Genomic DNA, 13,525 nt, shown 5'->3' with positions numbered 1-13,525 from the left:
TCTCCTATGGTGATGGACTTTACTTGTGAGGCAGTTTTGTACCATGAACATGAAACAATGTATATTTTACCTTGTTATCATGAACAGTCTAACTGGTGATACTTAACAGGTTGTAAATAATAATAATCCATACCTAGAAGGAGAACATTCATTCCATTGACATTTATCTAAAATGAAAATTCTTTCAGGATAAAAAATCCAAAGATCAATGAACATTATATTTCTTTGCTTTCTTTTTTTTTTCCTGAATATTTCCAGTGACTTAATGTCTAGGAATAAGTCAGTTCAATTGAACCAGCAGAGAAAACCAGAAGAAAGTGACTCAGATTCCAAATTATGCTCATTCCAAAGTTGAACCCCCTTGAGTCTGCTCAAAGGCAGGGATAATAATATTAAAGACCATTCTCCTTCTCTTGTGAATTAAAATTACATTTCCCTAGGCAACCAGGTACAGTTGCTGAAAGAGAGCTTGCTCATCTGGAAAATGAATCTGAGTAGTCATTTCCATATGTGCCTTTAGTCACTGCAGACATTGGCCATGGCAATAGAATTATAATGCAGATCACCTTTGGGGTGCTCCTGGGTAACAATCATACCTGCGAAGGTATTACAGGTAGGACCCACACCTTCACCGAAGAGATGCTGCTGCTCACGTTGCTAATCTACTGCCTACACATGCCATGGCCATAGTAAGAAATCACTAGACTTGGACAAGCTCAGTGCTCTGTACATTAGTTCATTACATTGAACATCATATTTCAAATAACTCTCATAGGATGAGGAAAGTCACGAATGGTCAGGGGAATCTGGTAGGAAGTGGGTAGAGGAAAACACGGCATATGGGAGGGGTGAGCAAAGAGAGATGCAGAGAATAACTTACATCTTAATTTGTCCATGATCTTCCCTCCACACAACGTGGCTAAAGCCATTTTGACAGCAAATACTGAAATTTTACCATGACCTTCCCTGTTTAATGATAACAGAAAAAAATAGAGAGATGTTATTTGAAGAACTTCCAATAACTTGGTTTGACATTTTCTGTTGTGTAGAAATCATAGGATGTTGGAGTTGTGTGCATTATGTGAACATATCCCCTATAAATAATGTTATGAATACAATTCAACACACATTTCTGAAAAACTGTCTCTTTGGTATTCAAGAGATAGCAGAATCTTTAAGTTATTCTTTGTCTATAGCACTTGCTCAAAGGATGGACTGGTAGCCAAAGGGTGACGGGCTATTTTACTGTGAATGAAAAATTACAGAGCATTCTTTTCACTTTGACTTTCATAAAATAACTTTACACACGATGTTGTCACCATCTCTATGATTTATTTAAACAAGGCTTAGAAAAATCTGTTTTTGGGGGGAGTGTCAGATAATTCCTGAATTTTGCTAGGGTAAATATGGAGACTTTTTCATCAACACTCTTTTTTCGACCATCATTTTATACCCACAAGCCACCTGTCTTCATGTAATACCTTTACTTTTCAAAGGGAGTTAGTATTCTAAAGGGGCAAAAGCAAGAGCTCTTTTGAATAGGTTTCCTACCTAAATGACATCAGAGCTGCCTAATCTTCCTTGGTTCAAGAAGTGAAACTAACTTCTCCTTCACAAAATGTGATAGAAAGGACATAGGGTAAGAAGTAGAAAATTTCAGCTAAATGATTTTTTTTTCCAGCTGGAACAAACTGTTTATTCTTAAAGCCTTGGAACCAAAAAGTGTATTGTGTTAGTAATTCATTTCTCTGGTAGTTGCTAGTGTAAAGAATGATCAAAAGATTTAGTTAAACTAATAAAGTAGCGTCTGTATTGACAAGGGTTTAGTATATGGAATAAATAATTTATATGAATAAGACTCACGTATCTGACATATTAGAAGAATAAGACATAATAAATGATTGTGTCCTTGTTCTTTGCTAGGCTCCAGAAAGGGATCATTTGTTATTCATCTGTTATTCATCTTTGTTGCTGTCATTCTTAGCGTAGTACCTGAAACAACAGCTAGCCAGAATGCAAAATTGACCCAATCCTATGCTAGTGACTCTCCCATTTATATTTCTAAGCCTAAGCACCAGACTTACATAATGACATATTGGAAATCTTCACTTGATATCCCTCCATTCAAAGTAGAACTCACCATCTTTTCAGAACCTTCCCATAATACTCCAACCAACTTAACTATTAACTTGTGCTTCCTCCTACAGCCTCTTGGGTTGTCAGCATCACCATGTACCTAAGTACCCAGAAATGAATTATGGGGAAAAGGTCAGCCTTGACTTTTTGCTCTTCCTTAATTCAGTACCATTCAAATAAATGTTTGAGGGACTCAGATATACCCACTTCACTGTATATTAAACCCACTTCCTTCTTTCCCTCCCGACTGCCATTGCTTCCATCGGCTCTTCCTTTAACACCGTGATAACTTCTTCAATTATCTCTCTGCTTGCACACTCATGACAGATCTGGCCATATTACAGACAGAGCCTTCTATCTGAGGTTCTACATCCGTGGATCTAACCATCCACAGGTGGATACAGAGGATGTCTGTAAGAGACTTGAGAAACCCCAGATTTTGGTGTCAGTAGGGGGTCCTAGAACCAAACCCCTGCAACACCAAGGGACCCACAGTATTTCATTATTTAAAGCCACGTTGCTTTCACTTGCCCACAGAAGATAGTTCTAGCCTTGTCTGTTTTCTCCAGTCTCATCTGCTACCATTTCTTTTCATTCCACACCATCAGTTAGTCAGACAGTCAATTCAGTCACTCAGTCGTGTCGACTCTTGGCGACCCCATGAATTGCAGCACGCCAGGCCTCGCTGTCCATCACCAACTCCTGGAGTTCACTCAGACTCACGTCCATCGAGTCCATGATGCCATCCAGCCATCTCATCCTCTGTCGTCCCCTTCTCCTCCTGCACCCAATCCCTCCCAGCATCAGAGTCTTTTCCAATGAGCCAACTCTTCGCATGAGGTGGCCAAAGTATGGTCCCTGTTTAATGCCCCTGTTCTTTCCACCAGGGTCTGTCCAGGACCCTCCCACCCATTCATGAAATCTCAGTCCAATATCACTGTTCACTCTGCTCCAAAAACAGTTCTTCCCCTGCAGGTGGAACCTATTGCTCTCCTCTTCACTTTTACTTTTTTTTTGCCATTACAGTTTTATTGTAAAGGACACAGGTCAGGATGAGCCTAGTGGAGAGACACAGGGATGGACTTTCTTTCACAGTGTCAGAGCAGGTTACCTATTTATTATTGGGCACCTGTCACTCACCTATCACTGAGTGACCTTGATTTATTTATTTACAAGTCCATGTTTGATTCAACTCCACACTGTGGGATCCTTGGGGGCACAATCATGTTCTCTCAATTAGCTGAATTCCCAGTGCCTCACACTTTGTCTCACACTGTGTTAGAGAACAATAAATGTCTTATATTAATTAATGACTATTAATCATGATAATAATTGTCCTAAAATTTTGATCGGCCACTCATTAAGTTGTTCACTAATTTTAGAGCTGGTAGTTGTGATAAAAATGCAATGATTTTGTAAAAACCACCTCATTCAAAATTATTCCATGTCCCCTGCATTCCCAATTGCATGGATACCTGGAAGTATCAACAATTTTATTTTGGGAAGTAATTAGCTTCTTTTCCTAAGCTGAAATATAGTTCAAGTAATAACTGGAGAGTCTACAAAGTGTGAAGAAGAGACGTAATAGAGTGATAAAGTGGTCTTCAAAATGCAGAGAGATTGAGGAGTATTCTATACAAGACTTCAAGAGGTAGTACAAGTTTCTTTCAAATTAGAGAGAACAATTTAACTCAAAGAGGACAGACCACAGATGATGCTGGAACAGAGAGCTCTCCAGAGTATAAAGGGATGGTAGCTCACAGGTGAATTCTTAAACCTTAGCTTTTAATGAATAAGATCCTAGGGAAATACCAGTCTTGTATTGTCCCTGAAGATGCAAGATGGATGCTATTATATCCAATGGTAGCTGTATCAGCGCTATTTTGCCAAATTGACATAATAAATCTGGATAAATCACCGAGTGGAGGGCGACTCAATGAGAGTTTTGCAGGAACTTGAGGGTGAAATTAGGCCACTGGGATTTATTGGTATGTAAGCTTCTATGCCAGATTGCAAATGTGACCCCTGTTACAAAGAAGGATTCAGGGAGGTAGGCAAAAATGTAGACCGTGGGAAGCATGCACCAGATGAGTTCAGACCTTGCTCAGCCTGGCCATTGGATAAACCTTTAAGGAGTTTAGTGAAAGGAGAGGATGGACTTGGCTATGGAGAGGTACCAACAGTTAAACACAACGGGATAGTTTTAAAGAACTTTTTCAATAGATATAACAGAATGAAGAAAAGGGACGGAAAGAGAAAGATTTTCTAAAGGCCTTTGACAAGATTCTACACCAAACACTATCACTTGAACAAAGTCACCTTAGGATCAGGGTCTTTATTTTGTTGTGAAAAAAGACTTAGCATTGATGCAGGGATCAAAAACTAGGGAGAAGTTGGTACATGCCAAATGGAGAATGTAAGAGCTGTTCTCATTAGAAATCCTCCCTAGTTGGGGCAGTTTGACTCATGAACAGTCAGTGACAGCCCCTGGGTATCTAAGAAGTGAAAAGGCAAGCTCTCGAGGATGAATAATGGGAAACTCCCAGGAGTCTTGGGCAAATGAGCAGGAAAGCAACGTATTGTTCCAAACTGAGTTTTGCGCACACAATGCATCCAGAGTAACGTGGTGAAATGGCGCATATGGAATGTTGGTTGTTGGCTGCAACTCAGGAAGCAGATCTGCCTGTGTGTGCTGAGGATGAGAAATGTAGATTGTTCCTAATGCTGCAGCGGGCGGCATAGAGAGGAGCACTAGAAAAAGTTGAAAATCTTGCCTTGCTTTTATGGAAAGCTATGCCAGAAGCACACCTTCAATTTAATGTGTAGTTCAGACTGGCACCTCAAGAAAGAGGGAGCTGATACCACATGACCCAGCATTCCCTCTCCTGGGCATGTATCTGGAAACACTCTAATTTGGAAAGATACACGCACCCCAGGGTTCACAGCAGTGCCATTTAGAGTAGCGAAAACATAGAGACAAGCTAAATGTCTATCAACAGGTGAATGGATATAGAAGGTGTGGTGCATATATACAGTGGAATACTGCTCAGCCACAAACAAGAATGAAGGAATGGTAAGTGCAGGAGCATGGATGGACCTGGATTTGATCATACCAAGGGAAAGAAATCAGAAAGAGAAAGACAAATACCAACGATGTCACTTCTATGTGGAATCTAAAAAATGATATCAGTGAACTTATTTACAAGACAGAAACAGACTCACAGACACAGAAAACACAGTTATGTTTACCGAAGGGGGAAGGAGGTGGGGGAGGAACACATTGGGAATTTGGGAATGGCAGATACACACTGCTATATATAAAAGAGGTAACAACAAGGTCCTACTGTATAGCAGGGAATTGTATGCAATAGCTTGTAATAAGCCACATGGAAAAGAATATGAAAAAGAAATATAGATATATATGTATATAAATGAATCACTTTGCTATATACCAGAAACTAATACAACATTGTAAATCAACTATATACTTCAATAAAAAATAAATTAAAAGTAATAGAGAGGCAACAGAGCCAAATGTGCTTGAGACTATATGTACTATGCACAGTGTATAATGGATACAGCACACAGTGTAACCACTAGAATCACTGATTTTTAGGGCTGGACTGGGCCTTAGAATCCGTGTGGAGTGACATGATCACATAAACTTTTCTTTGTGAATGAAAGCTGCTAGTGTAAAAGTTATAGTAAAAGCTTTAAAAATTCTGAGGGAGAGGGAGAGGGTGGGATGATTTGGGAGAATGGCATTGAAACATGTATACTATTATGTAAGAAACGAATCGCCAGGCTATGTTTGATGCAGGATACAGGATGCTTGGGGCTGGTGCATGGGGATGATCCAGAGAGATGATATGGGGTGGGAGGTGGGAGGGGGGTTCATGTTTGGGAACTCATGTACACCCATGGCGGATTCATGTCAATGTATGGCAAAACCAATACAGTATTGTAAAGTAAAATAAAGTAAAAAAAAAAAAAGCTTTAAAAATAAGTTTACTACCAACCTATAATTCTTTAAGTAAAACAAACTTTGACTTCTGTTTTCTCTTTCAATAGAGAGTGAGAACACACTGCATATACATATTTTACTCATTTCCCCCTCCTCTCCATTATTTGTTTTTGGGAATCATGAAATAGATTCAGTTTTAAGCCAATTACCCTGAAGCTTTGCTTCTGCAAATTTTACTTTCCTATTCTAGCTTGACGTCAGAAGATAACCAATTATATAGAAAAAAACATACCCAATTAAATTGTTACATTGGTATGTTTTTAACATCTAAAAGGATATTTAAAGGAGCTAGCAAACTATCATATGTGGAAACTAAAATTGCTTCAGCAATCGATGTTTCTTTAACTTGTTTATATCCTTTTATATTTTGCTCAGTCTGAAAAGTTTCAAAATTTCCCAAGGGAAGCCTGATTGAAAACGGAAAAAGGAAAGTGTTTACCCTTTGGTTAACATATATATGTGGAGGTTGGTAAAGTGTCTGTGTTAAAGACATGCATTACTTCACAGTTTGACTCATCAAAAATAGAAAATGAGTACGTGCTTTACCTAAGGGTTTTTCCTATGACTATACAAACAGACCCTGAATATTTATTGGAAGAACTGATGCTGAGGCTGAAAATCCAATACTTTGGCCACCTGATGCAAAGAACTGACTCATTGGAAAAGAGCCTGATGCTGGGAAAGATTGAAGGCAGGAGGAGAAGGGGATGAAAGAGGATGAGATGGTTGGATGGCATCACCGACGTGATGGACATGAGTTTGAGCAAACTCTGGGAGATGGTGAAGGACAGGAAGCCAGGCCATGCTGCAGTCCTTGAGGTCACAAGTCAGACATGACTGAGCAACTGAGCAACAGCAATACAAACAGATAAACTGTCTTCTTTTAACTTAGAGATATTACTCTTAGGAAAAAGTTGTCTGGGAAGGAGAATCTACCTTTGACCAGAAGAAAAAACAACAAATAGACACTGATAGGTCTGGGGTAGTAGGTTGAAGTTGGAACTGTAAAAATTTAATAAACAGAAACCTCAATTACATAGAGATCAGCAGGGGGAGCTCTTATACCCTGTGATGATAAGAGGCCAACAGGAAGCCTCCTCCTCCTTCCTGGCAAGGACCCAGTCAATGAAAAGCCGCGTACTCTGCCTCCCTTCCTGCCCTCTATAAAAGTATTCTTTCCTAGACCTGTGGGGACTCTCCAGGGTTGCAGACCTCAAATAGCAATTCCTTGCTGATCCCAAATAAACCTTTTTTTTCCTTTCAGAGAAATAACTGGTAGTCTGTTTGTTTCAGGTCAACAGACCAGAATAAAACATTTCTCCTAGTTTCGGAGAGAGTTTCCTGTTTGAAATTACAGGATCCCATGACAAGTATCAACAGTACGTGAACTGAGAACAGGCTTCAACAGTATGTGAACCAATAACTTCCGGGTGTTCAAGCTGGATTTAGAAAAGGCTGAGGAACCAGAGATCAAATTGCCAACATCATTGGATCATAGAAAAAGCAAGAGAGTTCCAGAAAAACATCTACTTCTGCTTCATTGACTACACTAAAGCCTTTGACTGTGTGGATCACAACAAACTGTGGAAAATTCTTAAAGAGACGGGAATACTTGACCTCCTGACCTGCCTCCAGAGAAATCTGTATGCAGGTCAAGAAGCAACAGTTAGAACTGGACATGGACCAATGGACTGGTTCCAAATTGGAAAAGGAGTACATCAAGGCTGTATATTGTCACCCTGCTTCTTTAACTTATAAGCAGAGTACCTCATGCGAAATGCTGGGCTGGATGAATCACAATATGGAATCAAGATTGCTGGGAGAAATATCAATACATCAGATATGCAGATGACACTACTCTTATGGCAGAAAGTGAAGAGGAACTAAAGAGCCTCCTGATGAAAGTGAAAGAGGAGAGTGAAAAAGCTAGCTTAAAACTCAATATTCAAAAAACAAAATCATGGTATCTGGTCCCACTTCATGGCATGCCATCACTTCATGGCAAATAGATGGGGAAACAATGAAAACAGTGAGAGATTTTATTTTCTTGGGCTCCAAAATCACTGCAGATGGTGAATGCAGCCATGAAATTTTAAGAAAACACTTGATTCTTGGAAGAAAAAATACGACAAACCTAGACAGCATATTAAAAAGCAGAGACACTACTTTGCCAACAAAGGCCCGTCTAGTCAAAGCTATGGTTTTTCCAGTAGTCATGTATGAATGTGAGAGTTGGACCATAAAAAAAGCTGAGTACCACAGAATTGATGCTTTTGAACCGTGGTGTTGGAGAAGACTCTTGAGAGTTCCTTGGCCTGCAAGGAGTTCAAACCAATCAATCCTAAAGGAAATAAGAAAAGATGTTGAAGCTGAAGCTCCAATATTTTGGCCACCTGATGTGAAGAGCCAACTCATTGGAAAAGAGCCTAAATCTGGGAAAGATTGAAGGCAGGAGGAGAAGGGGACAACAGAGAATGAGATGGTTGGATGGCATCACTATGAACATGAGTTTGAGTAAGCTCTGGGAGTTGGTGATGGACAGGGAAGCCTGGCGTGCTGCAGTCCATGGGGTTGCAAAGAGTCGGACAGGACTGAGCAACTGAACTGAACTGATGACAAATATTAGGTCCCTGAAAGAGACTGAATTCTGACTAACTGTTTTCTGAACAGGCTCAAGGAATTATTTCTTGATTTAAGAATACTAAAACCAGAAGCTTTTCTTTTACCAACATCTTTTACCAAAGCATTTGGCAAGCATTTATGACAAGCAAAGTTCCAGCTCTCACGCTTCTGTTCCTCACACATTTTGGTGGCTTAATTCACAGAGAGAATTGCTTCTTCTTCTGTGTTCCACAGCATGGCTCTGTCATAACATGTTTCTCTATCTGGAAATTCTTTTGTTCATGTGGATCATGTATTTATTAACTCAATAAATATTGACTAGCAATGCCTCAGAGCTTGGGCATATAAAGGCAAATAAGGCATGACTCCTACCCTCCTTTTTCTCATCATCTACTGGGGAGGAAGAGTCAAAACTAGTTAATTTTAATACAACACATTTTATGGCAAGGTCCATGCCTATTATCTCCAGCCTATGTAGCACCTAGAACTTAGCTAGTTCTTAATACAAGTTAGTTAAATGAATAAATGCACAAGTGAATTATTATGATTTACCATTTAAATATTATATTGAGGAATACTAAATATTTGAGGAAAACTGCAAAAATTGACTTTATAGCTCTTAATATTAGATCGTTCAGACATGTGATACGTTGAATTTAGAAAGGGTGATTACTCTTGTTTTGGGGAGAGTGATGTTAACATATGGATGTATAGAATCCCTTATTTGGGCCTGCCATCACTTTGGGCTCCCCGTAATGTTAGCAAAACATTCAGGAAAAGAATCCTGATAGCAGCACTGGGCCAGGCAAGTATGCTGGAAGTTTGTCCATAATGGAGACTGGAAGGGGCCAAACATGTTGACATCTCTCCCTCACTCCCATGAAATCCTACTCGCCACTCACCCAAATGTGTCCGACAGAAAGATGAGTGACATTAAGGATATTCAATTTATCTACAACTATGAAAATTCTTTGGAAAGAGCTTCCATTTTTGCAACATGTAGGAGTGTTGGAGCAAAGTACTTTTCATCAGAACAAAATTGTAGTGAGTAGAGAATGTGGATACCTTGGATTTAAGATGTGCTAAGAAAAAAATCACCAAGACAAGTACATTTTAAAGATGGAGTGCTCACCACATACATAATCATAAGCCAAGAGAAGAACATTTGGTTTCGTATGACTCTTTTCTTTATCCTTCATTGTCACACATCCATAGAGCCTCACACGTGAACAACACATTTTGTTGGTGTATTTGGGACTGCATCTTGAATTAAACATCAGAATCGTTTTTTAAAACTCAAAAGGCAGAAGGATTTTGGCAGAGTTCCAGGATTATTTCATATTCACACATCTGAAATTATGCCAATGTACTTTCCATCGTGTTGGGGGCTCAGCAGTGTGAAAGGATATTCAAATGGCTCAGCAAGGTTTGATATGTCAAAAGAAAATGTCAAAAGAAAATTCCAGAATTTTGTATTCTCTATGAAAGACTATTACATGATGAATATGGTGTTATGGATGGCTATTGTAGAACTGACTCTAAATCTACAATGTAAAACTTGTTAAGTCCAAATATCTCTTTCACATACACTCTGTCAACTATGTATAAATACTGCAAACTAGAAAGGTTAGGAATGTGAGCATAATAATAATATCCTGTAATAAACAGGGTAAGTGTAGGGAAAAAACACATTAATTCTCATATAAAAAGATAAAACGGAAAGCATGAATATAGCTGAACTTAAACTGATGCCTGAAAGAAAATGATTTTCCCCCACTTAACCCATCTAATAGGAAGTAAATTATCTAATCTTTTTATTTTCAGCTTCATCACTTACTCAACCTGGAAAATCATAATAATACAGCAGCAAACTAGTAAGATTGCTGGTACACAGTAAATGCTGAGTACCTCTTAGCTATTATTACAATTATAATATTGTTATTATTATCATTAGAGAATTGGCATTAAGAAGAAACCTCCCAAATAAGAAAATCACTGTTTCTCAGAATACATCTCATTGTCCAACTTTGGAGTTTTAAATATATGTGCAAATAATATTTGCTAAAAGTAAGACCCCTGTCACATAATCTACTTTATGAGGAACTGTGCCAAGAAGGGAGTCTCCTGAATTGAAATGAGATTAAGTCACCTGTTGAAAGTCGATCTTAGTGTTTTCCAGGAAAGTGGGAACAGGGTAAAGAGAAGCATGTTGAAGTCTTTTGTGAAAATGGGATCCCCCACATTTAGTAACCATGGACATCTAATGTGCTTCTAGATGGAGCAGGAATTGAAAATAGAGGATATGAGTCTAGGTAACAGAGCAAACTTAGACCTACTAGGTTTAGTAATAATAGACTGGAGATTCAGGTCAGTTCAGTTGCTCAGTTGTGTCCGACTCTTTGCAACACACCAGGCTTCCCTGTCCTTCCCCATCTCCCGGAGCTTGCTCACACCCATATCCACTGAGTCAGTGATGCCAATCATCCTGTCCTCTGTCATCTCCTCCTCCTGCCTTCAATCTTTCCCAGCATCAGGATCTTTTCCAATAAGTTGGCTCTTCTCATCAGCTGGCCAAAGTATTGAGCTTCCGCTTTAGCATCAGTCCTTCCAGTGAATATTCAGGACTGATTTCCTTTAGGATGGATTGGTTTGATCTCCTTGCAGTCCAAGGGACTTTCAAGAGTCTTCTCCAATACCACCATTCCAAAGCATAAATTCTTTGGCACTCAGCCTTTTTTTATAGTCCAACTCTCACATCCATACATGACTACTAGAATAACCATAGCCTTGACTAGACAGACTTGAGATTAAGGAGGACTTAATCTCAGGAAAAGAATAAAAAGAAATTAGTGTGATAAGAGCTGAGAAAAGTCAACCCTTGATTTTCATTCATTCATTTACTTACTCATGCATTGGGAGCTGGATATTGGCTCAGATGCTGTGCATACAAAGCAAAAGACTTAAAAACAGCTTGTATGAGGCAGTCACACAAGCGGAGAGGCCCCCACTCTAAGAGGCCATCAGAGTCACATGAAAGGAGCAGTGGGCCCCGGCAAAAGATGAGCAGCTCCACATGAGAGGTGAAGGGCGATACACACGGTATCAGCGTCTATGACCCCACCTCTCCAAAAGGCCACACGTGATTGACTTGGAAGGATTATTTTCAAGGTAACCATGGCACCTCAATAAAACTGGTTTTTAAAGAAGAGAATTATTTTCCTCTTGTAATTTTCTGTCATGTATTTTTTTTTCTTTTTGTCACTTTCAATTGCCTAAAAAGTAGTAACAGTAGAAGGCTTTAGAACACTTCAAGGAGATTTTTCCCCCATTGGGATATGGACAAGAGGTGAGAGGAGAGGTGCTGTCGAGTTAGAGTTATTGGCTTATGAAGGAAAGAGCCTCAGGGAAGGCTCCTGCCAGCAGATAATGGAAGGAGGCAGGTGGGTTCCTGGAGGAGCACAGAAGGGCAGAGACAGGAAGAGACGGGCTCAAGGCTCTGCTTATTTCCTCACATTCTTCTTCCCTCTAAGCCCCTGCTCTTCTCTTCTGAGATCTCCTTTCCCATGCTTCTCAGGCACAGTTCTCCATTCCCCTAGAGACATGCAGAGAAGAAAGCTTCCAGATATGGAAACAGTATGCTTGGAAGTTGTTAGGTAATAGCCCACTCGGTGATATCCCTCCAAGCATCCATCTTTAGAAGGAAAGTGGTCAAAACGAAAGCCTTCTAGACTGAACTGACTGCCTGTTCAGTGACAGGATGGCAAGCATCTGTAGGCCATGCTGTGCCACGCTAAGTCACTTCAGTCGTGCCTGACTCTTTGTGTGACCCCGTGGACTATAGCCCGCCAGGCTCCCCTGTCCATGGGATTCTCCAGGCAAGAATACTGGAGTGGGTTGCCATGTCCTCCTCCAGAATCTTCCTGACCCAGGGATCGAACCAGTGTCTCAGGTCTCCTGCACTGGCAGGCAGGTTCTTTACCACAAGCGCCACCTGGGAAGTCCAGGCACTGGAGGCAAATGGCAGCTCCTGAAGTCTATGAATCACCCTATGTATGCAGTGATGTACTGCGTCACGAGGCTGACTTGGCCAAAGAGCAGAGAAACCTCAAAACCAGGGAACAGATTACAGTCTATGGCAAGCATGCCTCTGTGAGAACAGAGATCCAGGTGGTTGGGGGAAGGTGGTGGAGAGAAATGAAAGAGTGCTATTTTGGGGGAACCGTGGTTGTGGGAAGGTAAGTCTGGTTCCCAGGGGCGCATCCAAGTCAAGTGGGCCTTGATCCTCATTTCAGGTCATTATTTCTTAGCAGAGTTCAACTGGCTGAGGCTAGTGAACTTTAAGGCACAAACAATATTTCTTTGAATGCAAGTTCTTATTCTTCATGGGACTAAATTTCTGTATTTGCTTCAATTTTTTTTAAAACAGTACTGCTTTAGAGTCCAGAATCTTATAGAATCTCTAACTTATTATGCATTTTTCCTCATTTTTCTTTTAATGTGAGCAATTAAAATATAGCCAATAAGGGGACAATCTCCTAAACATTTCAGTGGCTCTGTAATAGCAAAAGCACATCATTGATCTACCACTATCAGGCTCATTCATGCCTACCAAGATACAGAATCCTCCCTTAAATACTTGGGTTCTGTAAAATAATGCCATTTGCAGCAATATGCATGCAACTAAAGATTATCATACCAAGTAAAGTAAGTCAGAAAGAGAAAGACAAATACCATATGACATCA

At 39.9% G+C, this 13,525-nt stretch overlaps 1 protein-coding gene across 33 annotated transcripts in view; it reads right to left on the bottom strand.

Moving 5' to 3' along the window:
- Positions 1–13,525, bottom strand: part of DTNA (dystrobrevin alpha) — a 443,139-nt gene that overhangs the window by 94,376 nt on the left and 335,238 nt on the right. For all 33 annotated transcript variants that reach the window (XM_040264848.1, XM_040264850.1, XM_040264818.1 and 30 more), the window contains one exon: positions 881–966. In XM_040264848.1, coding sequence (XP_040120782.1) covers positions 881–966 — 86 coding nt within the window. The remainder of the gene's footprint in view (positions 1–880; positions 967–13,525) is intronic.

Source organism: Oryx dammah, unplaced genomic scaffold (genome assembly GCF_014754425.2).
Source record: "Oryx dammah isolate SB20612 unplaced genomic scaffold, SCBI_Odam_1.1 HiC_scaffold_22, whole genome shotgun sequence".
Lineage (NCBI taxonomy): Eukaryota > Metazoa > Chordata > Mammalia > Artiodactyla > Bovidae > Oryx > Oryx dammah.
The sequence above is the reverse complement of the archived record's forward strand: the minus strand, read 5'-3'. Positions and strand labels throughout refer to the sequence as shown.